At 39.1% G+C, this 27,989-nt stretch overlaps 1 protein-coding gene across 2 annotated transcripts; it reads left to right on the forward strand.

The window, feature by feature from the left end:
* Positions 1–904: 904 nt before the first annotated feature.
* On the forward strand, positions 905–27,846 carry LOC144644771 (uncharacterized). 2 transcript variants are annotated; one of them, XM_078504298.1, is made up of 16 exons: positions 905–1,558; positions 4,130–4,374; positions 5,989–6,685; positions 7,423–7,826; positions 8,175–8,250; positions 8,530–8,726; positions 8,937–9,075; positions 9,301–9,556; positions 10,098–10,600; positions 12,647–12,834; positions 13,376–14,105; positions 16,787–16,872; positions 17,592–17,660; positions 19,507–19,605; positions 25,282–25,486; positions 26,497–27,846. In XM_078504298.1, exons 1-16 carry the CDS (start codon positions 1,123–1,125, stop codon positions 26,943–26,945), a joined length of 4,779 nt encoding a protein of 1,592 aa, XP_078360424.1. In that variant the 5' UTR covers positions 905–1,122; the 3' UTR covers positions 26,946–27,846. The 2 variants fall into 2 exon arrangements, with proteins under 2 accessions (XP_078360424.1, XP_078360423.1); XM_078504297.1 differs by lacking the exon at positions 905–1,558 and having other exon boundaries at positions 4,145–4,374; positions 5,989–6,217; positions 6,506–6,685; positions 26,497–27,844.
* Positions 27,847–27,989: the final 143 nt, after the last annotated feature.

Consider the following 27,989-nt stretch of genomic DNA (forward strand, 5'->3'; position numbering starts at 1 on the left):
TGAACTTTATTCAAAAGACAAAAGCTTATTCGTTGATCAAAACCATAAAGTTTTATTCCGAATCAATCGAGGAGAAATACTCGAGGGTTTTTCGCTGTTAATGTAGCCAATTTCGAATTTTTTATAGCTTATGTTTTTCTAATTCATAGAAAAATTTAATAAAATGAGTAGTTCCTGTTCGTGACGCCCGTTAAAAAGCCCGTTAAAGTGCAAATACAATAAATTTTCTTAATAGGAAGTACTGGCGAAATTAGTCCGCTATTATACGTTTGCTGTTCAATCAAAACTTCATGTTTCAAGCTGGAAAAATAAAAGGAATCTTTGGTGTCATTATTACAAACAGATATCTTCCCTGGGAAGGAAGGAATTAACACACGTATACCATGCCCGAGTTTTGAACTTATACTATTAAATAGAAAGACCTGCGATTAAATAAAGCAAGACTTCAACGTCACTGGAGGGTAAAATTTTGGAAGGAGAGGGGGGTGAAGTTGGAGGTGCGGGGAAGGGGGGGGGGTGGGGGTGGCGAGGAGTGGTGGTATTTCTTTGTAGCTACTTTCTAATTGAGTTTCTGACTTCCTGCAAGGAAAGAAAGGCTTAAAATCATGCACTCTAAACCATTTATATCCTCACCCAGCAAATTACTCTTTTATCACGATCGTTCTAGGACGCCGATAATTTCAGCTAACAGCTATGCAATTATAACCGCAAGACGGTGCCTTTGAACTTCTTTGATTGACACTCGTGGCATTGTACATGCTAGACTGTTTTGATCATGACTTAGGTGGAATAATTAATTTCACATTTGGCTGATTATGGCTGAAAGGATTAGTCTGATAATAAAATGCTTTTGTTTTGTTATTTAAATTAAGAACACGGAAGGTCGCATCGATCGATATATAGAGGAGCCAACTTTGCTGCAACATATTCTGAGAACTTGCAAATTTCTCTCGTGTTTAGTGGATTGTTTCTATGCCCTGTATTATTGAGCTAATGGTGAAAAGAATTACAGCATTTATTCGTCCGAAGGCGTGGACTCATAATGGCGACCGATCGCTTTGATCTCATTACACCTCGCGTGTGATCGTGTCGCTACGTAGATGATACAGGACACTGTTCACGATGTCTCGAAAGATTAGCAACTGCGATGACTTCAGTAGAACTTCATTTCAACAAAACGGAAAACGGTACACAGTACAAAGACAGGACTCCTCCGTATCAAGCCAGAGCAGCAAAATTGGAAATGACAAAGTTTTCGACCTGTTCTTCTGCATCTTGAAATGGTTCACGGCAGCGTTCCTTTTCATGGCTGTTTTATTTTGTGTTGTAACAAGCAAGATTTGCTTGCTGGTTCTAGGACAGCAGTTTAAAAATGTCAATCAAACTAAAGTAAATGCTATACAAGAATATTCTGAAGAGACCAGCAAACAGGCTTTAGTCTTAATGCTTGTTCTCGCTCTAATCATTCCGCAAGCTATGTCTCTGATTTACGCTTCTTGGACAAGTTTGAGAAGGAAAAGTCGACCTTGGCCAACAAAGAAAGCATTGATACTGGTAAGTCCAACATTATTTTTCAGCGTTAGCCATTAATGACAGTCTGGTTGGTGTTATCCTTAATTTGATTATAACCTCCCCCTATTGGGGCTTGAAATTGAGCAAAAGGCTATGACTCATACCAAATCTTTTAGGGAAACTAATTAATGCTGTGTAAACTAATAGAGTGGACGCTGTCCACGGCAAACTTTGCAAAACGCCAAACTTTTCAATTAAATTGTCACAAGGCGCTTATTTTTAAGCATAGATTTAAATGTAAATTAAAGGATCACGACAAATGCTGTGTAAACTAATAGAGTGGACGCTGCCCACGGCAAACTTTGCAAAACGCCAAACTTTCCAATTGAATTGTCACAAGGCGCTTATTTTTAAGCATAGATCTAAATGTAAATTATAGGATCACGACAATTATCGGCCAAAGAAGTAATGCCCGTGAATGGGCCGCCATTTTTTGCTACTGTCTGTTGCAGATGAGCAGAGCGTCCTTTACTCTTTATTTTAAGGAAATAGTGTCTTCCGCATTCTTTAAAATTTGATTGGTACATTTACACAATGTAATTGACATAACGGGATTTTGTAAATCCACGCAAAACACTGATAATTTCAACAGCATTGTTGGAGAATAGAGCCTTTCAGCAACATATCTTGAACTTTCCATGAGGCCAGGAGAAAATGTTGTAATTGGGCGAAATTTTTTTCCCGCAAATCGTACTATAATTTTCATCGAAACAAAATTTAAATGGTGCAATTTTTTTAGGCTAATTCACTTTGTTTGCCAGTGCTAGTCACGATGAACTCAAAGCCGAATAGCCGCGGGGAGAGAATACTAGTTTCATCAAGAAAAACCCTGTTTAACCTTGGTTTCTGATATTTTGTTTGGCCCTATAACTATGGAAACTCAAGTGGATTGCCATTCGTGCATAAATGAGAAAATCAAACACTTAGTTGCGCTAGAATGACTGAACGGTGTTGTGAGGTTTGCAACGCTTGTAATTTGCAGCAGCGATTATCGCTTTTATTTACAATATTCCACTCCGTTACAACTTTCTGTAAGAAAAGAAACGAGTAAAATCATGCGCTCAAAACCATTTGAATAGTTGACCCAAGCGAATAAGACCATTGTCTTGGAACGCAGATAATTTCATAATTTTATTGTAGACGCGAGACGCCCGTCTGGGTTAAATACCTTGGTATTTTGATAGATAAAAAACAGAACTGGAAAGCCTACATCGATCTTATCGCAACAAAAATTAGTAAGACCATAGGTATAATAGCCAGACTTAGACACTTAGTACCACTACAAACCCTTATTCAAATTTATCAGTCGTTAATTTACCCTTATTTTATCAACGGCTTAAGTTATTGGGGACAGGCCTCTAAAGTTAAAAAACTTTTCATCATTCAAAAACGGGCGCTACAGCTAACGAAATTTTTTAAATACACATAACTATGCAATCCATTCTTCGTCAAAAATAGTACTTTGCATTAAAATTATCTTTTAATCGAATCCATTTCTATCCTTCTGTATGATGTTAAATTGTAAATATTTTAAATATTTCAAATTTATTCAAATGGTTAGTCATTCTAGTCTTCTCGGATAAGGACGATAAACCGTAGGCCCCGTCTCCTGTATCTTCAGTGTTATAATCAGCAGGGGACGTTAAAGAACCCCCACACTCATCGCAAAGAGTAGGGCATGTATGTGTAATGAACTCCAGACTAGAAATACTTATAAATTCATTATTAGGTCTTGGAGCTAATTATGGAACGCTATACTAAAAAGGTTAAAACAATTACAAGAAAGTACTTTCAAAAAAGATATACACAATAAGCTTCTACAAATTAAAAAAGAATATGAAGATTTCTATCTTGATCCACCCTCTATTACTGAAAAAATTAACTCATTCTAAACCTTATCTAATTCCCTATTTAGTTTTCTCGTGCTATCGAATTAACTTATGTTAACGTATCGTGTTAACTTATCTATTTTGCAATTTACATAATTATTCATTGTTTTATTCATTTATTGTATTTAGTGCTAAAATTTCCTTTTCTTAAAACCGTTGTAAGAACACGAACGCTCGTATCAATTAAAGGTCATTAAGTGACTTTGTGCTTATACAGTGGAACCCCGATATAACGATCTTCGATATAACGATATTCCCGATATAACGATGAATATGTTATGTCCCGGCAATAGTAAAATGTATGGGACGGAACCCCGATATAACGATTCCTCGATATAACGATATAATTTTACTGCCCCCTTGGCAGGGTCGCCCACTACCTCTCGGAACGAGTTAATTCATTGGTTCTTAAAACAATAGATAACAGGTGACAACAATGCCCCTAGCCCTGAACAACAATAGAGGTAGTGTTTACAGCGGGCGAATGAAAATAGAGGTTCCAGAGAAGTAGTGTCTTACTGCCTTGGCATATCGTTATATCGGGGTTCCACTGTATATGCTAAGACAGAGCCAGCTCGTGCACGGGAATTGCACATTGAAAATAAATAGAGATGACTTCATGGTTAGTGAGCGCGTACATCCATGACGGTACTCATTTTTCTTTTTAGATTGTGATTGTGGGTTGCTGGAAACTATTTCACTTTGTTATATTTCCATGGTGATGCTGACTGTTTTGCCAATGAACCCGGACACCATTGTATTGTTCATGTGCAGTTTAGCCGTGGTGCCCGCGATATGGCAAGCCGCTGAATCACGATTACGTTGGGAAACCGCTAGTGGAAAGTTGGATGTCTTCAAGTTCACAACGTCTTTTGTTAGTGCTACAATTGGTATTATCCTCCTGTCTTTGAAGGTAACTCTCACAGTTAGTAAGGACACCTTCTACATTTATATGGTATACAAGTTTATGCTCTTTCCTTAAGAAGCGCCCGTGAGAATTAATGGTTTCACGCGACATCCCGGGAACCTACACCATAAAATTACCATTTGGGGAGCAGGGATAGCGCAGTGGTGAGAACGCTCGCTTTCCACCAATGTGGCCCGAGTTCAATTCGCGAACCCGGCGTCATGCGTGGGTTGAGTTTGTTGTTGGTTCTCGTTCCTACTGTTACCGCCAGAAACAGTTTATTTTTCTATGATTGTGACATTTTGTTTAAGGTGGCTGAATACAGTTTTTACGTGCATCAAAGGCGCGCGCTACGATTTTCTGCTTGACGTCATTATTGCTCGCGCGGCCTAAAATGGCGCGAGCAACTCTAAACAGAAACGAAAAAGAGTTCCATCTGTTTTGCCACGTTTTACCAAATTTGTATACAAAAGAAAATTTCAAAATACTTTCAGATAGGTATCGAAACCTGGGACGGAAAGCAATACGACAAAAAGTGTGGATAAACAACCGACAGAGAAGTTCTAATTCTGTCTTTCATTATCGCTCGCGACGCATGGCGTCATATTAGCGCACGCTCGCACACCCAATTTGATTCGCTTCGGAGGTCGTAAAAGTCAGATTTTGATCCAGATTTTCTCGAAAACCTACCGTACAACCTATTATGAAACTTTCACAATTAAATTTAAGTGGCGAACCACGTCCACGGCCAAAATTTTAAAAAAATCTGTAAGACAGATTTTGAGCTATTTTAAAAATCGGCAAAATATCACATTTTCCTATTTTGCGAAAAATCTGTCTTACAGATTTTTATATTATTTTGCATGAATGATAAATCAAAGCCAATTTCTTATTTCTGAAATTTTGAGGTAGGGTCGTGCGGGTAGATTTTGAGAAAAACGCCGTTTAAACTACTAGTGCCAGTCCCCTCATAAGCACTCGGCCGTTCATTTAAGCTGTTTATTAGCATTTTTATTTTCCAAATATCACATTAGATGGTTTTAGGATGTGAAAAACAGTGATAAGAGAAAGACAAAACTTTTTTGGAGATTGTACAAGAGAGTTAAAGGTTGGACTGATTTGCCCTCTCAAACTGTATTAAGCCACCTTAAGTGACAAAGTAGTATGTGAAACTTAGTAACCACCCAGATAGAGTCACATGGCATGGATTTGTAAAACTTGGATGGACGTGTCTGTGGCCAATTGCTGTCGTTATGCGAGTTCAATGGAAGCTAAAGAAGCAGCGTCAACACTGTCTCCGAGAGTTTTCAATATTATTATTATTATTATTATTATTATTATTATTATTATTATTATTATTATTATTGTTATTATTATTATTTTTATTTATTTTTCTCCAGGTCCAAAGGTTTTTCAGTCGCAGGACTGTAATTATGTGCAACCCTCGTTAAAAAAGTCGATTTATTTATGCATTGGTTCCACGTATATATTCATATTCATTCTTGAACTAGCTATCCGTGCATTAAATTGTTGTCTGCATATTCAAACCTTCCTTTTTATTATTTTGTCATTGTAAGACGTTATTTTTACATTTACCTGGTTATTATCCCTCATATTAAGATACCTGACATAACTGGACAGTTTGGAACTCCAGTCGCCGTTGTTATCCTTTCCATTGCTTGGTCACCTAAGTTCAGGAAACTCCAAATACAAAGCAAACAACAAGAAACTAGGCACTGTGATGATAAGGTTATGACGAAAAGTTCTGTTTCAGGCTTTTCTGTTCATAACAATGAACCAAAGCAAGGAGTTGCTCAAGGACCTCCTGTGAAAATAAGAACAGCTCGAGGTAAAGCAGCTATTATTTCTTCTTTATGGAAACTCATACTTACGCCTTTAGTTGCACTCACGTTCTCCAGGGCCTATAGTATCGTTGAGCTGGACAACATTTCTACCGGTTTAAAAGCCATTACGCCATCAAATCCTTCATTCGTGTATTTCATGCTCCATGTTTTTGCCAGCTTCTTTGGCTACCATTTTGGTTGGCTCGCCTGCTCACTTTGCATGCAGCGGGTTGGATACGCTCTACCATTGACGCTAGCAACACCGACCGCTATTTTTATGACGCACGTCACAGGAATATGTGAGACAGATGCCATTCCGTTACCCTGTAATTCCCAAGACCAAGCTTATACTCTCTTAGCGGGCGCACTTTTGTGGCTGTCACAGTTCTTGGCGACCACATATTACGTATGGAAAAGTCAAGGACGGATTATGGCAAAAGCGCACGATCTACTTTGGATTCCATCTTACAATGGTAAGTCCTGTGGAGTACATTTTCTTTCGTTTTCTGAAGGAACCTAGAAATTTATCGCTGAAAAAGCACAGTGAATCAGCAATAATAGCCCTTCTGTAACCATTTCCCCTTCCTATTGTTTACAACTTTCACCATTTCTACCCTGTTTCTCTATACATTTACGGTATTCGAATAGCAGTTCGTTCTACTTTTTTCCAAATTATTACTTCCAAACCAAATACAATCACATGAAAAGTACGTAGTTGTTATTTATTTTGACTATCTATTTAGAATATAATTTATACTTGAAATGAAATAGGACAAGCGTCATAGACTTTCCCATTCTGGTCTGCAGTTAGTTGTGGAGTTTTTTCCTCTGGTCTGAATTGAAATTGGCCAAGGAAACCACGATAGCGTATTGCAGTGAGCGTATTTATGAATGTCTTTTCATTTTGCCAACAAAAACAGAAAACTTTCCCCATTTTTGTTTGGATACTTTAAACGTAAAACATTTTCCACTCCTATTCAAAGTACTGGGCCTGGTTTGGGCTTCTGCCAGTCCAGAGCCATTCCGCATAACTTATCTATATCGCATGAATAATAATACAGAGGACAGAATATTGCACCATCTTAAGGCAGGCCTGGCGAACTAATTTAGTGATAAATTTAAAAAGTGCGACAATCTAATACTTTTTGTTCTAATCAAAACAGCTATATTTAAAATTGAAGTTTCTATTGTGAACTGTGTTTCTTTTTAGGTGTCTGCCTTGAGCAGTATCTTTTATTGAACAGACGCAACCAGGCTTCCGATGAGGAGCACGCCACACAACAACGTACTTCACGTGACATCAATGTCTTCATCTGCACGACAATGTATCACGAAGAAGATTACGAAATGGAACAACTTCTTCAGTCAATTCATGACGTTGACATCAATAGGGAAAAATCAGGCTACCATTTTGAGTCACATGTGTTTTTTGATGGATGTGTCAGGGCAGACGTACTTAACAATTATGTGCTGCAGTTGGCTTCGCTGGTGGAAAAGACATTAAATGTGCACTTAAGTGAATGCACCAAAATGAAGACCCCGTATGGCATGCAGCTTAAATGGAGACTTCCGGGTGGAATGGACTTCACAATCCACTTAAAAGACAATGCGAAGGTGATTATTAGATCACAATAATTATATTTCTGTCTACTTATTTTTTAAAACTTCTAGATTTTCGTTTTTATTTGAAGTTTTGCATTTTTACTATTTCTTGTACCTGTAATAAGCAAGAAGGAAATGGAAAGTATAAAGGCATTCACGAATTCTGTTACGCTTTAATTGAACGAATGACTTAAATTCTAATACAATTATAACACTCGCTGTAGGATTTACTCGCAGTGAATCACGCAAATTCACGTTTAAGCTCCAATCCAAGTACAGTTGAACCTCTCCGTAAGGGCGGAGTGCAAAGAAATAACCACCGATCTGAAGCGTCAAAAATGTGCAATTTGCTTTGTATAGGTGAAGAACAAAAAGCGTTGGAGCCAGGTGATGTACATGTCCTATGTCTTGGATTATAAACAGAGACTCCTTGAAGGTAAATTTTCCATATAACAAATAATAAGTGTAGGGAATAGTGACATTTATTGTTGCATTTTACATGAACTATTCGGCGAACGTGCGCAGTGTATTGTGATCAAATTCTGGGATATTCTGAATATTCTTATTTCATTCACGATATCTGCCAGAGAATAAAATACAGTCCTGAATGTAGAATTTTTTCCCGACCTCGATTTTTAACTTCAAATGCATACCACATTAGTAATAATTGATATTTTTAATTTACAACCAGCAAATCATTTTTTTTACATTCCAGTGCAAGACGAACAGTCCTTTATCCTTACCACAGACGCTGACGTCAAGTTTACCTATGACTCCGTTGAAGCATTAATAGATCAGATTGTTGAAGACCCCAGAGTTGGTGCAGTGTGTGCTCGTACTCACCCCCTGGGAAGTGGGCCTGTCGTATGGTATCAAATATTTGACTATGCTATTGGTCACTGGTTTCAAAAGGTTAGTAATTGTTACTGAACTAACCAAGTGAGTATTTATTAAGTGAAAAATACTTGTTTACTTATGATTACCAAAAACAAATTGAATGAAAACTACCAATCGGGTAAATTAAAACCTTAAAAAGTAAGACTATTGGGCTGTTACCTAGACAATTTGGTGTCCGTATCTATATGCCGAACTCGTTGTCTTTACATTTTTTTTTTGCTTTAGGTGGCAAATCACATGCTTGGTTCAGTGCTATGTAGTCCCGGATGTTTCAGTCTGTACAGATGCCAGGCTGTTAGAGATGTATTGCCAACTTATGCTACCGGTGTGGACCACGCGTTTGAATTCTTGACAAAAGACATGGGTAAGCTTGCTTACAATAAGAGTCAGTAAGATAACACAAAATAGTCCGTAAGAGCAAATTGGAACCGTCTGTAGGTATTTCCTAAGATGCCTTTGTCCTCTGTTTCAAAACGAGTCCTGGTACACAAACATTTCTCCAGTGCAGATAAACCGTGTCACCAGATACTTAAAGTGACGAGGTTGTTGATGGGTACTAAAGTCATTCATGACCATTTATTCCTTCAAGGGGAAGACCGTTGGATGTGTACGCTTATGGTTCAACGAGGTTGGCGACTGACATACTGCGCAGCTGCAGTAGATAGCACTTACTGCCCGGAGAGTTTTGATGAGTTTTACAAACAAAGACGAAGATGGACACCGTCAACTCTTGCCAACCTTGTTCTTCTTGTCAGTGAGTGGAGGCGGATTTTGAAGAACAATGAACACATCTCCTTTCCTTTTATTATTTACCAAACATTTCTTGTCTGCTCCACTGTCATTGGGTAAGTGAAAGCTAAAGGTGACTAGGAGCTCTAGTTGCCCCGCAGCGTTTTTGCCCAGAGGCCAAAATCCAAGGCTACACCCTAGGACTCCCTGCGTAGATAAGAATAATAAGAAATTGGCAGTATGCGAAACGATCCCGATTTCAAGAAACTAGAAGAAACCGATTATTTTGAAGAAACCGTTTAGCCCAAAAAGTTTGACGCGCTTTCGTTCTCTGACAGTCGACGAGACGTTTTACGTGTTTAAAGAACTAAACCTCTTGTTCATGTCTCAACTCTCAACTCTGTGCGCCAAACTTCCTTTAAAACATAAAAGGGAGTATAGAAAAGAGTATAAAAAAGCCAGTCCTCTTATGGTCCCCAAACGGGCTGGGACGCTTTTAACTAAAGAGTCGCTTTATCACAGTTGGCCTAATCCCAAACTTCAGCCCACAGTGCATATAGTCTAAACTAATAATGCATCAGCAAATACTAAGTAGCGAAAATAAGCCAGATCTTATAGATCTTCAGATAAAAAGATTTTGCATTTTTCTTGTTTCAGACCCTCTACCGTCATCTTGGTCATTGTTGGTGGAATGATCTTTTCGGGTATTAACATCAACGAAATAACTACAGTCGTTCTCATCAGCCTTGTAGTTGTTGCTTACGTCATAGTATGTCTATTCACGCCACAAAATGTCCAGCTGAAAGTATCCAAACTACTAACGTTTGTTTTTGCTGTAATCATGTGTATTGTGGTCATTGGTGTGGCTGTTCAAATTTCAAACGAGATAAAAGAAAGAAAGGTTGAACCAACATCAGCGCCAACCCTGCAACCAAACACGACAGCATCTACATTAGCAACATCTTTAGAACACCATCTGCCTGCTGGAGTCAGCACCATGTACTTGGCTGGATTATCCGGGATCTTTCTAGCCGCTGCCCTGCTACATCCAAACGAGTTTATGTGCTTGTTACACGGAATTTGGTATATTCTGTGCTTGCCTTCTGGTTATCTGTTGCTGACAATATATTCTCTTTGCAATTTAACGGACAGATCTTGGGGTAGGTTAATTCCTTTATTATAAGGGTTTGTTTGTTAGTCCACATGTTGTTTATAAAAAGGCCCCCTCTAGCACTTGGTTGGCTTCAATTTTAAAAAGTCGTGTCAGAGTAACGGTCATGAAACAGAAGAGTTCTGCAAATTTTGCCTTTTAAATCCGATCCCTGTTTGTTTACGTGGAATTAACAACCTCAAATACTGTATATACTGCCAATAATTTCAAGATTCGTGTTGACCACACACAAACACTGTTACCACATCAAAGCTCAAACAGATAATGCTGAACACATCAATCGTATCAGTATTTTGTTTTTATGGGCCAAGAATTCAAACAACAACGATGCTTGGGAAGCAATCTTGATCTTTCGAATTGTGGGCGAACCAGGATAGTACGTTCTTTTCATACGTGGCATGTTATAATATTATCGTAAAACGTGAACAATCCACAAATCCAACTTAAAGCGACAAAATATACTATATTTGTTTTCTCGGTATTGGACAGGAACTAGCTTGCAATGAAGATTACTGCGGGGAATATCATTAAAAACAGCTTCATGTCATTTGCATTGAAAAAAAAAAAAAAACTGCCCGCATTAGCCTCCATTGCTAGTTCCAGTCCAATAGCGAGAATAGGAATATGGTCTATTCAAAACTACAAGTTGCGTTTGCTCTTTTGACTTTATATGTGGTATATGCTTGATCAAAACCTTATTCTTCAGCAATATGTAAGTGAATTATGACTCGAAAAACGAATTTACTTCTTAGAAAGCACACAACATTTATTTGTTCACTTGCAAAGCATTTATGCAATAATTATGTATGTTAGCGGCGCTAAGCTCAGGTCACTTACGGGTAGGAAATTCGATCCGTGCTTTCGCAGAATAATGTATGACAGCTAAACGTATCTTTCACTATTTCAAACCCTTTTTTATGATTGTTTGCACCCTAACAACAAAACGGAGAAATTTATACACGGGAATCTAGACAAATTATTTCTTGTACCGATTTAAATCTATTTTTAGTTTAGAAAACCCGACAAGTTTGGATCACACCACATCAAAAGCCAGTTGATTTCAGTTCCTGTATGAAATCGTCTCAATGGAATTTGTAACTTACAGGCTGAAACAGTTGAGAACTCCCTTATCTATAAGGCGTTTACATTAAAATGATCATTAGCCAAATGCACGCCCTTTTTTGTTCTTTTAATTAATCCTTACCATGGATTACCAAATTGCCAATTGTATATTTTGTTTTTTCCTCAACATTCCGTAGCACATCTTATCGCTTGATTCTACAGGTATTTATGAAACAGAGTCGGCACGTGATTTATTTTCATCTGCTTGTTATTAGTCAATCGTTAATTCTTAAGGCCATGTTACACGAGGCATTTTTTTGCAACTTACAACGCAACAAACGTTGTGTTACCAGTTGCAAAAATATTTCACGCGTAACACCTAATTTTTGCAATCTGCAATGCAACAACATGTTGCGTTGCAAGTTTAAAGGTCTACCATCTACTTTTTGCAACGTTGTGAGGCAAGTTGGTGCGCGATATGTCAATCTGCAACTAAAAGGGCTCGTCTTTTGCTCTCAGGAGATTTTAAGATCATAATTTCTAACGAGTGCGTTTCAAGTTGCGAAAAAAAATTCGAACGTGTGACACACGCTGCAACTTGCAATGCATTTCAGTCGTCATCGTTGCGTTTCAAGTTGCAAGGAAAATTGCTTCGTGAAACATGACATTTACACGTGACTTGTTTTTGACAACTGGCATTGCAACGTTTGCTGCATTCTTCAAGTTGCAAGGAAACTTGCCTGGTGTAACATACCACTTTTGCAACCCGCAGAGCAACAAAATGTTGCGTTGAATTTGCGAGGAAACTTGCCTCGTGTAACATGGTCCTTTACTTCTCCACGATTTTTTCTATTATAGGATTGTTTAGAGCTCCATGGGGAGAATATAGATAATGGGCAAATGAAAGCTCATATAACACAAAAAAAAAACAACTTAACTTGTCACATGTGTTATTACAATTTGATTTTTGTAGGAACTAGGGAAGGAAAGGCCACTGTTTCAGAAGAAGAGGACTTTTACAAACAATTTGTTAATTTTTTGAGCAAAATTTGCAAATGTTGTCAAAAGCAGGACAAATCCGAGACAAAGCAGACTAAACGGGGAAGCTTAGCTGAAGGGAGAACCAACATTAGTGTGGAACTTGGGAATTCATCCAGTAAGGTGAATAATAATAGAATAATAATAAATAATGCCTACTTCCTTTCTATAGAAGATATGTTGACGACACGTTTGCTTTGGTTCGTGACTCCTCAGCAGCTGCATATTTCCTTACAACTCTCAAGCATTCTCTCGCTCAAGACCAAACTCAGACAAAGGGTACAGTGACCAAGAACAATCTGATACGCATCATTTTGCCTTTTAAAGACCAAAACTTGGCTGACATTCTACGTAGAGATTTGATGTGCCCTTTCCGCGAAGATTAACAAAAATCTACAACCCATCTTCACGAGTAGGAAGCTTATCCAGACCCGCGAGTGACAGAGAGTAATGTGTTGTTTATGCATGAACTTAAATGAAACTTTTGTGATTCAAGTAATGTCGGATACACGTGCCGACATTTTTTAACTATAAAATATTGCATTTGATAATGGCGACAGGGTGACGCTGAAACGTCATGTTCTTGCGTTTTCTATGTTTCTTAAAATGTTTTTCTATATCTTATTTGACCTTATGCTTACAAGTTTTTTCTCTTAAATTTAAGACAAACGGGCCCTCAGATCCAAGCACCGGGACATCTTTGAAGGTAAAGATGGGAACGAAAGAAATTATTGATCTTCCGCATGTCGAGGATAGCAATAAAATGGTGGGTGAAAGCCAGGACAAACAAAGCCCCCATATTTTTCCGCATGATGCACCGCCTGGGAGTGCGAGGCAGGCTACCGCTGGTGACGATAACGATGAAAATCAAGATCACGAGATGCCGAGAATTGTTGTGTACTCTGCACACGACATACCAAGGAAAAAACGGGATGGATCCTCCAGAAAGACGAAGTCAAAAGAATGTATGAAATGCGGAGAAGGCACATCACACGAATCCACTGAATTAGCTCCCATTTTACACAACACTTTGAAGCCAAAGGAGGTCGACGAGAATAAGAGATTTATTAGTTCTGTTGAAAATCACTGCAGTGAATCCCAAAATAAAGTATTTCAACCAGTCTCGAGAAGAAGATCGACATCTCCTCTCTCGTCAAACACTCGATCCAAACGTGATCACTCTGAAGTTCCAAGAGAAATGCCTAAAAAAACCTCATCAGATGAACACGTCAGTGATAGAAAATTACCTGAGCACAACCAACAAGGCTTTCCACCTACAGTTTCAGCAATTATTACGGCATCCACATCAATATTGTTGGATAACCCAGAGGAACAAAGTGCTGGAGCAGAGATAAGTTATATTTCAAGGTCATTAACGTCAATAAGAACAACGGGTAGGTCAGTCTGTTACCAATGATCATGAAATACTGATATGGCTTATACTAGTATATACGTGACTCGCAGGGCCTCGCGAAGCTCTGGGTTATTGTTGCCTAGTAACGGACAAAATACAGCAGACAGAATACAAACAGAAACTGAACAACAACGAACTGCACGATTACAGAGACTTCGACAAAATACAGCAGACAGAATACAAACAGAAACTGAACAACAACGAACTGCACGATTACAGAGACTTCGACAAAATACAGCAGACAGAATACAAACAGAAACTGAACAACAACGAACTGCACGATTACAGAGACTTCGACAAAATACCGCGGACAGAATACAAACAGAAACTGAACAACAACGAACTGCACGATTACAGAGACTTCGACAAAATACAGCAGACAGAATACAAACAGAAACTGAACAACAACGAACTGCACGATTACAGAGACTTCGACAAAATACCGCGGACAGAATATAAACAGAAACTGAACAACAACGAACTGCACGATTACAGAGACTTCGACAAAATACCGCGGACAGAATATAAACAGAAACTGAACAACAACGAACTGCACGATTACAGAGACTTCGACAAAATACAGCAGACAGAATACAAACAGAAACTGAACAACAACGAACTGCACGATTACAGACCCAGCAGTTTATAGCCTGAATAGGCGTTGAGGGAGTATTATGTGGAAATCAGTGTTATTTTAATCCGAAAAGACTCAGGATTCGAACCCACAAAAAAAAAATAATAGTAAAAAAAAAAAAAAAAAAAAAAAAAAAAGCCGGATTCGAACCCCCGCCCTGAGTCCCGAAGATCTGATTTCAAGTTCGACGCCTCACACCATTAGGCCACCAGCGCGCGGCCGTGTGACGTCATTTCCGCCAGACACCAAGCTCACAAATATATATATATATATACAGTAGAACCCCGGTAACTGGAACTCTGAAGGGAAACGAAAAACAGTTCGAGTTAGCGGGGTTTCGAGTTATCGGGGTCGATTGCATATTTAATTTGCCAAGTTAATAATTGATAGTTAACCGATTTTTCAGCACTTCAGTATATGGTACAGTGCAAATTAAACTTATCTTGTCAGAAACTCTAACAAGACCATACATTCTTATGATAAGAGTGGAGAATGGCTGTCAAATACGTGATCTGTTCGTTGCTCAAATCAATGGGCAACCGTGACAAGTTGCAAGAACTGGAATTCGAGTTATCGGGGTAAATTTGACCCAAATCTTGTTCAAGGGAAACGAAATTTAGTTCGAGTTAGCGGGGTTTTCGAGTTATCCGAGTTCGAGTTAGCCGAGTAAAAATGACTGAAAAGTGGGGGTCAAATCCAAGGGAAATGGAAGTTCGTTCGAGTTAGCGGGGTTGTTCGAGTTATCCGAGTTCGAGTTACCGGGGTTCTACTGTATATATATATGACCGTAAACTCCACACGAGATTTCATCCCGCCTGAGCCCTTTGAGGGACAAAATTATACACCCCGCTACGCTCGGCCTTCGGCCTCGCTTCGCGAGGAATAATTTCAGCTACCGTATTTTCTCGATTAAACGCCCCCGGCGTTTATTTCAAACTTAGCCCGGTGGACCTGGCGTTTATTTGACTGGTGCACTTTATTCCTGCCAGGTTTTCATTAAGCAACGGGTTTTATTCATTTATTTTTGACAAAAATGTATCTGGCTTTTATACCTTCAGCGTATTATACCTCAAATAAATACATGAGGGCCTATTTTCAACTCCACCTTGGAGACCCGGCGTTCATTTGGTACCCGGCGTTTAATCGAGAAAATACGGTAAATTAAATTCTTTTTAATTGCTTGAAAACCAAAACCAAGTTTTAAGGGGCTGTACGATAGCTCAAATAAATTGACCAACGTTGAAGCCAGAGCAAGTGTTGTCAATGAAATAGAATGTTTCTTAAATGAGAAGAGGTTGTATAGGGGAGTCTCTATTAAAGTATCACAATCATCATCATCAAAACATATAACATTTGTAAAAGACTTGGATTTTACATTTTATTATGACGTCAGATGAAAATCCACTATTCTTTACTGAGATTGGCTAAATGAAAGAGGTTAAAGAAAGCAACTGAATTCACGTTCCGGTACATATTTATTATGCAACATATTGTCACGGTACCCATATATAGTCAAGGAGTCCCTGTCATCTGTCGCCTGTGCAGAAGGACTTACAGGTATCCTACGTTATTAACAAACTAGCAATTCCTGAGGTTTGTTTGGTTTACAGGCTATGGTATCTGAGCCTTTTTTACCATGGACAACAAATATGGTAGGTGTACGCGTCAGCGAGAAAGCCGGGAGCTCAACAAAAAGAGTATTCCACTCGCGCTTGTTGGATTGAGATAGTTATAGCCAACGAAGCGCGTAATATCTACCATCTCACATCTAACGCGCGCTCATGGAGTAATTGCTGAGTAATTTGTTCTACCTAAGACTAACCAGCTAAGGTGAATAGAGACGTTATTGAACACTGAGATTCTCATGTAATATAACATCCAATATTAAACTAATTTTGGGCCTCGACAAAACAAAATCATTAACAGCAACAACGACAAATAGTGACCTATTTGTTGTTGCCATTGGTCTCAAAATCAGTTCTCGACTTGTTTATTTTAGTTCTAATGACTGTTTTCCCTTCTCTCAGTTGAAAACAGCCGCCCCGACACAGCGCTAAGGAACGAAGTTGATCTCAATTCAACAGTGGAAGATTGGTTAACTGAAGACTTTAAGGTAATACATAACAAAAGGAGAGGAGCCCTAGTGCCACATTCAGTAAAACCGGAAGAGGAAGAGAAATGGAGTGTACTAAACAAACGCTGCTGATCGAATTCGTCTGTTTCAAGTATTACTTCATAGTTGAAAAAGGATGTTAGCCATTAACATTCAGTGGGTACTTGGAAGTTCTTGTTCTTCGTAAAACATAAGCTCGCGAGGCGTTTCCCATCCACAAGATCTAGATAGGACCCTTGAACCTCTTGGCGTTAATAAACGTGGCGAATTGTAATCTTAAGTACGCATTTCTATAATATTTACCCTCTTTGTCTTATTATGTTGTAACATCCTATGACGTAACCCCAAATACTGTACTTACTCCTATACATGTTCACTTGTTTGATGGGTCCTTGCAGTAGTCTTTGGAAAATTGTTTGGCTTATTATTATAATTAAGACTTATCGCGACCGTTTAGTGCTCAGCTCCAACATTGAGTAAGGTGTATCGAACTGGGGTACTTTTCCAATGGTCTTTATAAACGTTAATCGTTTTTATAACGTAATAAGTTTACCTCCGTAATAATTGATCTTCATGCTCCCTTACATACTATTCGTACCTGACAAGTCTGTTCAAGACAAAATAAAGTTGCTTTTCGAGAAATGTACCCTACATGGACTATTATCAATAGAGGTATTTTATTTTATACTTATTTGTTATGAATTCTTTTTATTGTACAGCACTATGCTCCAAACTTTCGAGAGCATGGTTATGACAAGGCGAGCTTTTTGCCCGGAATGACAGACAAGGTAAGTTTTCTCGAACAGGTCGAGATTTATAAGCTTTCCTCGTGCTCTCCCAGCATTCCGCGTGGATGTTATTGTGCCGGTAAACACATAGAAAGTGAGGCCTATTGCTTAACGAAGTACCAAGTAAAAGAAAATATAAAACTTTGCACAGGCTTCTAAGAATAAAGAAAAATAAAAATGTCTTACATTGCTGTGAAGTTTATGTCCATAAGGAATAATAACGTTCAATTTATTAAAGAGCTCCATTCTCCGACTCTGATTGGTTTTAATTGATCACGTGACGCGGTAGTGTTCGTCCACGGAGGGCACTATCAGCCCTTATAGTTCACCACTAAATTTTCTCCGATTCTTATTGGTTTTAATTGAACACGTCACGCGATAGTGCCCGACCGCCGGGGGGCACTATCAGCCCATAGTGCCCTCCCGTGAAAAATACCAGGATCGATAGTGCCCGCCCGTGACTGTTTTTTGTAAACAAGCTGCCTGCAGACAAAAAAACCAACCAAATTCACTGCATTTAGTGGGTTTCTCGTCTGGTTTTGTTTCGTTTGTTAAATTTCGGCTTTCAATTGAGTTTTTTATCCTCAAAAGTAAAAATAATTCACGATGCTTGTTTTTGTATGTGCGCGCGGAAGAAAATTTAGTGGTGAACAATAAAGACAATAGAGTGTTTCTGTCTCGGAACTATCGGTCTGATAGTTGCCCCTTGGAAATTTGATGTTCTTAAAACTAGCATATTTGCCCTCGAAGCTTCGCTTCTCGGGCTAATATTTGTTTTAAGAACATCAAATTTCCGCGGGGCAACTATCAGCCGATAGTTTCTCGACAGAAACACCTCTATTGTTAAATTATAGTTCACCACTAAATTTTCTCCGATTCTGATTGGTTTAAATTGAACACGTGACGCGATAGTGCCCATCCGCCGGAGGGCACTATCAGCCCATAGTGCCCTCCCGTGAAAAATGCCCGGATCGATAGTGCCCGCCCGTGACTGTTTTTAGTAAACAAGCTGCCTGCAGACAAAAAAACCCAACCAAATTCACTGCATTTAGTGGGTTTCTCGTCTGGTTTTGTTTCGTTTGTTAAATTTCGGCTTTCAACTGAGTTTTTTATCCTGAAAAGTAAAAATAATTCACGATGCTTGTTTTTGTATGTGCGCGCGGAAGAAAATTGAGTAGTGAACAATAAAGACAATAGAGTGTTTCTGTCTCGGAACTATCGGTCTGATAGTTTCCCCTTGGAAATTCGATGTTCTTAAAACTAGCATATTTGCCCTCGAAGCTTCGCTTCTCGGGCTAATATTTGTTTTAAGAACATCAAATTTCCGCGGGGCAACTATCAGCCGATAGTTCCTCGACAGAAACACTCTATTGTTAAAATAGTGCCCGTCCGAGAAAAATTACCGGATGGATAGTACTCGTCCATATTTTTTTTTTTAAAAACTGGGCCTACAGACAGAAAAAACTCACTAAAGTCACTTCATTTTGTGGGTTTCTTGTCTGGTTATGTTTGGATTGTGATTTCGGCTTTCAATTATGTCTTTTATCCTAAAAACTAAAACATAAATCAAGATGCTCGTTTTTTGAATGGGCGCGCGGAAGATAATTAGATAGAGTGTTTTTGTCTCGGAACTATCGGTCTGATAGTTGCCCCTTGGAAATTTGAAGTTCTTAAAACTAGCATATTAAAGCTCGAAGCTTCGCTTCTCGGGCTAATATTTGTTTTAAGAGCATCACATTTCCGCGTGGAAACTACCAGCCGCTAGATCCTTGACAGATCACCCTATTGGTTTAATAATTCCTTACATTCAATTGCTTTATTTAAAGTTGTACCTACCATTTTTCAGGATCTTCAAACGATTGGCATCAATGAAAGGGGACATCGTCAGAGGCTCCTACGGCATATCAGGGAAATCCCTCGGGTCGATATCGAGGAGAACATTCCAGTAAGTTTTTCAATGAAATTTTAGAAGTAAGTTCTGCCAGAAACCAATCCCATTTCTCGATATTTCACAAATACGGTAAGTGAAAGCTTTCAAATGCAAGACAAAGATCCTATAGGTGTAAACATGGCTGCGTATTTCTGTCTCTGTTGTTTTTCAGTTACTTACTCATGCTGAGTTGAAGTTATCGTAAAAACCTCTACCCTATATTTGAATTGTTTTAGTTTAGCGAGTTTCTCTACAGTCGTGAAATTATCTTCCAGTGAATATAAAAATGATTCTATTCTTTTGATAGGAAGTGTCCATACTTCTTTGTGTGATTTAGTTTGCGAAACAAGGAGAGGTTATTTTAGGGAATTTCGGGTTTAAAATATGGCCGATTTGGGTGTCCGAGCGCAAATCTTATTTTCCTATTTTCGTCACCATTTAACAGAATCTCTCTTCCTTTTTGTGCATAGTATCGTTTTCGAAAGTCGCTATCCGACACTAAAATTTTCGTCTTACTGGGGAGGTTTTAGACAGGTACACAACTATTCAGACTCGATTGATTGAGCAACAATCAATCTTTAATTAGTTTTACATTGGATACAGCAGCCATGCTTGGTTTGTAACAATATGATCAAACAGTATGATCCTAGCAGTATGCAGGACGCGTGTCACTTATCAACCTAGTAAATGGCCCAGCTCACAACGAGTCTCTCGTAGCTCAGTTGGTTAGAGCGCCCAACCGGTATCTGGGAGGCCATGGATTCGATTCCCGTCGGGGAATCAGAATTTTTCTTTGTCCCATGCTCGTGTTATGTTGAATACTTCATGTTCATTATTTATAAAATAAAAGCTCATCAAAAGCTTGGCCACTAGCTTTTTTGCGTTATGTTCTTTTATCTGGTAGAACTCGTACTAATACAAAACCTTTGAATTTACCTGGAGATCCGACTCAAAATATCGTTCGTTGTTTTTTTTTTAAACTGTGCGCAGAACTTTGTTAGTAATCGTATACTTTGTGGACTGACTTTAACATTAGGGACCTTAAGCAATGATGATGTCGACCACGAGGATAACGCCTAGGAAGAAATGATTTTTTTTAATCTGGATAATCTCGCGATTATCCAGATGTGTTCATTGTATCTATTGGCTCAAGAACTAGCTCCAGATGAATATGTAAAGGAGCGTTAAACCCCAAATAGAAATTCGAAAATTTAGCCGTCGTCGTTCACATTTTCCAAAATACGCAGAACTATGCAGAGAACGACCAATAAATGTAACAGGATTCAAAACGCACGCGCATAGTTATTGTACTACTCATTAAAACTTTTGTTTGGTGACGTTCTTGCTCACTTTGTCATCGTAGTTTGAAGGGAATCTTTTTGTCGAAAGTATAAATTTTCTCAATAATTGCGAACTCAGTGGATGTTAGCAGTCGTCCTGTTAATACAGCAAGAGTTTAAATTCGGTTGCCAATGATAGAATTAACAGGGTTCCACCGTAAATCAGAACGTTATTTTAAATAGAAAAAATCTACAGGGTGAACGGACAATTTCAAACTTTGCGGTTTTAATTGATTTGTCTCTTAGATCCTTGCCCCAGGGTGGGGGATAGGGCCGGACATCGGTCCCTATTCTTGGCCACAGCTGCTGCTGCAGCCCACGATTTTAGTCCCAGCTCAGCGTGTTCCTTTTCCACCGTTCTCCGCCATGTTTCTCTTGGCCGTCCTCTACTTCTTTTCCTGTGGGTTTCGGTCTGGGGCCATACGCAGAACATGACCTATCCACTTCCATCGCCTGCGTTGTACTTGTGTACTGATCTTTTCGATCCCGCTCTTTTCCGAATTTCATCATTGTTCACACGCATGGGCCAATGGACTTTCAAGATTTTCCTTAGGCATTTGTGAAGAAAGGTGTTAAGCCTTTTTTCATCAGTAGTATACTATGTTAAATTAGAAGCCCGCCGTTGGATTGCCTGCATACTAATTTGGATTTCCTACATACTAATTTGGATTCCCTGCATACTAATTTGGATTTCCTCCATACTAATGAAGGGATTCCCGCGACATATTAATGGTCCATTCTTTTCATATGATAATAAACTGTCTTCCGAGATTTCTCTTACAAAGGGCTTGCTCAGACATGTTCCTTTGTTTGCGTTCGATCTTCATTCCTGATTGGACGTTCACGGGTGTATTGTTCATTGGAATATAAACGCGCAAATTCTGTAAGATAAGGATCACTGGAGCTAATGAAAAATATAAAACAATAGCGTGATCGCGCTTCAGTGATTTTAAAAGTAAACACCATATACATATTTTACGCTCGGAATTTGAGCGCAAAAGCGAGTCGCCGCTAGGCACTAAACACACAGATTTGTAAGTCAAGAAAAACTTTTATTTCGATTGTTCAATACAGTACAATGATGAAATTTAATAATGGTCTTCATCTGTATAAAATTTCCACGTATACTCAAGGATCGAACTTACAAAGGAAATAGTAGATTGTTTATAGTTTTGTTTGCTACCAAATTTGACGGTTTCTGAGTATTTGTAAGTTTTATTTTGTTCGCGTGTTAAGTGTATATTAACTTGTTAAATGCACACGCGAGTTTGTATATATTTGAGCGGTACAAATTAAGTCTACATTTGATTCGTTTGAGTCATGTGTATCTGCTTCTGGAAGAGACAAGCTTTGTGTTATTTTGGATCAATTGATTTTGTTTGTAAGTAAAGTTCTTGTAGTGTTTTCTCTCGCTTGTAAATATATTAACAATACGTTGAGTTTGATTTTTCAGGAAAATATGTTTTCAAATGCAGTTCGTTCAAAGGTAAATAAATCAAAGTTGGCAGAATTTAATCATTTCTTGATTTTTACTGATGTCTAACTTCGCGCGCGAACTCCACGCGAGATCCCCACGCACGCTTTGAGGAAAAACATCACAATTCTGTGCCCTTGGTGCCCTCGGTGCCCTTGCTGCCCTTCTTGCGCTATGAAATTCGTGTTCTAAACATTTTGTTCAGTTTTTATTCAATTTTCACACCGTGAACATGAAGAGACTACAATGTAAGCACTGCCCCATTCCTGGCTGCTGTTCCAAATTTTAAGTTCGACTCGCAAATCATTTGGCGCAAGTGCACGAAATATCAGAGATGGAGCGGAAGTATTGGCTACAGTTCTCTAAATTACAACACACCAACATGATTTCAAATAAATAAATTTTGTCAGATTCACGTAATTTATATTTTTTTCTGGAGCAAAAAAAGTGCATGATAGGGATACAGAAAGGGGGTACAATAGGGGTACAGAGGGGGTACAGTAGGGGTACAGAGAGGGTACAAGAAGGGTACAGAGGGGGTACAGGTAGGGTACAGAGAGGGTACCCGAGGGGTACAGAGGGGTACAGGAGGGGTACAGAGAGGGTACAGGTAGGGTACAGAGAGGGTACCCGAGGGGTACAGAGGGGGTACAGGAGGGGTACAGAGAGGGTACAGAGAGGGTACACGAGGGGTACAGAGGGGGTACAATAGGGGTACAGAGGGGGTACAGTAGGGGTACAGAGAGGGTACAAGAAGGGTACAGAGGGGGTACAGGTAGGGTACAGAGAGGGTACAGAGGGGTACAGAGGGGGTACAGGAGGGGTACAGAGAGGGTACAGAGAGGGTACACGAGGGGTACAGAGGGGGTACAATAGGGGTACAGAGGGGGTACAGTAGGGGTACAAAGGGGGTACAGGAAGGGTACAAAAGAAAGAAATAATACAACATTTTAGTAGAGGGGGAGAAGGATGGAAATAAATATATACTAATTTACTGGGTAACCCCGCCTTCACCAATAGCTATAAAAGAAACGTGCCGCTGCTTGTAGTTTAGTCTATTCTCTGAGTTAACACAGTTCAGATCACAATGTACAGCAATTATAATCAATTCTTTCAAGAGGGTTTTGGAAATATCATATTGCCTGATGATAGTGAAGATGAAAGCGATGATGAGAGCTCACAGGAAAGCGAACAGTCATCTCAAGATTCTCAATCGAGCGAAGAAATAGACTCTTCCCAAGAAGAAGAGGAACATATAGATCCCTGGTCGCGCATTCAAGATGAAGTTACTAGTCGTCACGAAGCCCAACTCGAAGCCCTGATAAACGAGTACGAACAACATGGAGATTCGCCTGAAGTGGCCCGTGTTAAAGCTGAAAATGCTCTGCTACCAGTATACAGAAAGGAGCTGAGAAAAGTCCTTTTGGATTATTTACAGTGGATGCATGCTATGAAGAAAGATTCCACCTTCCGTAAAGTGATGGAGACCAAAAATGAATTGAAAGATACAGAGGGATATGATTGGCTGGAATCAACAGAACTCGCTATCGATAAGCGAAAATTCTTACTCAATCGGTTGTTTGTCAAACAAACTGTTCCCAAAGACTAAGTGAACTGTGTCGTTTCATCTTTTATAGAAACACCTCAATGGTTTTATTATCAATAAACGTGTTTTAAAAGAGAAAAGCTTTTTATTCCTTCTTGTGTATCGCGGTGCGTAACTTGTCTATATAAACGCTTATAGATGTTTAGATAAAAAAAAGAGACCTGAAAATACATATAGGTTTACGAAACATAACAACGGTTTATTAGGACTCAAAAATAAAATACATCGTATGTGCAACTTATTGTGTTCATTTTCTACAGCGCTAGTTTCTTACACAACTGAATGCTTACTGATACAGTCAATATAGCGACAAGTGTTCACTGGAATTTGTGTCATAGATAATGTAGACATTCTTTTACCCACTTGGGGCTCTCTAATCTTGCAAACTGTCTTAGCAGCTCGGGCCTGGGAGTATAAGATGCTATGCTCTCTTCTGATACCTTTTTTTCCTCAGGACAGTACAATGGAGATAGTCTTTGACTCTCGTCAATAAAAGGCTTCTCGTCGCCCCACTGGAAATATCTACACATTTCCTTACTTCTTCTGCAGGTAAAATAGGGTCGGAGCGGATTCTTTTGAGATCTTGAGACTTTCAATGTTGCAACATCCATATGCCTGCAGTAAAGCGATTGTCCACCCTCACATACTTTGTAGTTAGGTATAACATAGTCTCTAAGACACTGTTGATATTCGTGTACGCTATCCTCGCGGCAAAAGAAGGAACATTGCTTCCAGTCCACACATCGAATGTAACGTATTCCGCTGGCAGGGTTGATCACTTCAAGGTTTTTAAGGCAGAGTCCACACTTTGAGTAACTCATCTTGACACTGAAGTAAAAGTACGCAGATTCTTTGCACTGTCGTAAAATTTTTCTTGTTTGATATCAAAAAGTAGAGTGAATGCTTACCAAGCTTGCGCGTTTATATTCCAATGAACAATACACCCGTGAACGTCCAATCAGGAATAAAGATTGAACGCAAACAAAGAAACATGTCAGAGCAGGCCCATTGTAAGACAAATCTCCGAAGACAGTTTATTATCATATGAAAAGAAGCAACTATTACTATGCAGCGGGAATCCGTTTATTAGTATGCAGGAAATCCAAATTAGTATGCAGGCAATCCAACGGCGGGCTTCTAATTTAACATTGTCTACTACTTTCATCCGCTTTTGTCATTCTCGAAGTCTCGCATCCATAAAACAGGACAGCAATGATGTTTGACTTGAAAATCCTTATCTTAGTTTGATTTCTACTTACTGATTATTACAGGAAAATGTAGAGAACTGGTTAAAACAGCTTGGTCTTGGCAAATATTGGCCCACGTTTGAATCAAGTGGATACACAGAGCCTAACGACTTGGAAGATTTGAAAAACATGAGCAAGGAGAATCTGAAGGAAACATTTAACATCCACAAACCGGGCCATTTTAACCGGCTATTATCTGCCATTCGCAAGCTGCAATATCCCAATCAAGGTAGCTACGACTTGAGTTCCTTCCTATCTTCTTCAAAACGATCAATTAATTTAATTGGAGTGAGTCCTTCACTCTGCTCCATCCGAGGTCAAACTTATCACGGTGTTCCGTAGATCAGGGCCTCCACAGACTAGACATTTAGTAATCGACAACTATTTGTTATTGACAACTAAATGTTATTGATCGTTATTGAGAACTAAAACACGCAGTGTCTGAGGCAAGTTGTCGACAACTTAACGCTTAATTGTTTCAGTTGTCGACAGCTTGGAAGTTTTCCGTTTTGAAATTGGAAACTGCTTAGTTGTTAGTTGTCGAAAAAGAACTACTCTTTGACCGTTTCTCCTTTGTGTGGGAATCTTTGGCCTTAGTTGTCGACAACCATCGTAACTTCGTTGTCAGTGGACATCGTTTTGAGCATGCGTAATGAATTTTAGTTCCCAAAGCTCTCGCTGGCCAAACCTAGTTGACAACAACTTACACTCCAATTTGTGAAATGCTTGCATCGGGAAGAATCAGTTGTCGACAACTAAATAACTCCTGTGGAGGCCCGGAAACACTTCCCGCCCCTAGGTACGATCTATTAATTCTCCTCAAACGCATCCAAAGCACACCCAATTGATTCCCCTTGGGGCAAGTCAAGAAAACGCCCTTTTTAAAAGTTTTGATGAGATCGAGTTCGCCTCCGCCATTTTGTCGGGTTGAAATGAAACCTGTCATAATAAAACGCACTTAAAACGCGCCCAAACAATTTTCCCCCTTGGGCCAAGCCGGCAAGTTGAAAAACGCGTTTTTTTAAGTGTTGGCGATTGAGATCGCTTTCGCCGCCGCCCTTCTGCCTTTTATACGCGTGTTTTTACATGCTTATGCAAATACGAGGGTAAATAAAGTATTCAAATTCATATTCACAAAATTAACCTTATTAGGCAACATAATTTCATGTAGTTTATGAGAATAAACTGCTGCATGATTAAAATAATACGTTTGCCTTGTTTTCTTTTATTTATTTTCAGGACAAATCAAAATTCGTCACACACAGCGTGAACTGGACCGTCTCCCTTTGCTCTACTTGGATGTTGACAATTCGGATGAAGGCAATGAGTATGAATTCTGGGAGGGATTACGTCAAGTTTGCCTCATTCCTGAACTGAGTGCCTTTGGCCAGACTTCCAAATTGAAAGAAAAACTCGTGGAACTTAGAAATACGACTTTGTTGGTATTTGGTGTCAGCAACGCCTTGTGGATGATAATTATACTGACTCTTGTGCAGCATAAGGACCTGAAGATTTTAGGTGTAGATATTATTGGGCTCGCTTTCTTAACTATTTATGGATGCATATTTGTGGTACAATTTCTAGCTCTTTTAGGCCATCGTTTTAAGACGATAGTTCATATTTTGGCACGTACACCCTGGATTCCTAAGTTCAATCGTGTTGCCCCGTCTGAATCTGCAGACGAGTAATCAATGTATCAGTGAGTTACAAATTAAACCAGGTGTATCACATCGTTAGACGACAGACCGGAACGTTTGTTTTATGCTTTATGTTTGACAATGCAGAAACAATAGCAATAAAAATCAGTCAGGGGATCAATCAAAAAGGAAATATTTGACCGACAGCACTTTAGCTCTTTTAGCCAGCCCTCTGTACATAAACAGAAGGCATACTATATACAGTCATGACTTCAAAAAGGGTTGAAAAAATAAGAAATCGTGCAGTATGTTTTGATAGAATTATGCGGCAAATAGGGCTATTATGTAACCTACGCGTAGGAAAAAGGAGTTTTAACTCGTTTAAGAAAATTAGGTATGGGTAGGGCAACTGTGACATGCCACAGCAGGCTGACCAAGCTTCTTTGCAGCAAATGTATATATTTTTTTATCAATCACGTTTTCCTCAAATATTTGTTTTTTTAATCAGTCGGTGTCGCGATAGACTAGCATCCCATCCAAGGGGTACTTAAAGGCAGAGTAATTATTTTAGTTTGTCTCTGTTCTATTAAATGTAAATTATTATTTTTTGGCTAAAGCCTATTTTCACCTTCTTCTTGTGTTATTGTTTTGAAGTAACAATCTTGTTTAAAATGTATTGTAAAGAGATCACATGTTGTAAAGAGATCACATCTCAAACGTGTTTCTCCAGGGTGTAATCTTGCATAATGCAGGCTAGAGTTGTCAATATTTTAACAGCAGTATTTCTATTACCCTTAAATGTGATGCTTGTCCATCACGGGGCTACCGCCCAGCATTAAATTCACCGATACCCATTAAAACACCTTGGTGGAGAGAGGCACTATGAGAGTAAAATCTCTTCCCCAATTACACAACATAGTGACTGGCCAGGGCTCGAACCCGGACCACTCGATCCGGAGTCTAGTGCAAACCGTTAGGCCACCGCGCCTCCCATGCTATCATATGAAACCTGGAGCTTTCAGTCCCTTAGCTCAATCCAGCATCACTTATGCATAGTCACTTTCCACTTAAATCCTGAAAATTCCCTTTATCATA

Source organism: Oculina patagonica, chromosome 2, assembly GCF_052425735.1.
Source record: "Oculina patagonica isolate OP01 chromosome 2, crgOcupat, whole genome shotgun sequence".
Taxonomy (NCBI): domain Eukaryota; kingdom Metazoa; phylum Cnidaria; class Anthozoa; order Scleractinia; family Oculinidae; genus Oculina; species Oculina patagonica.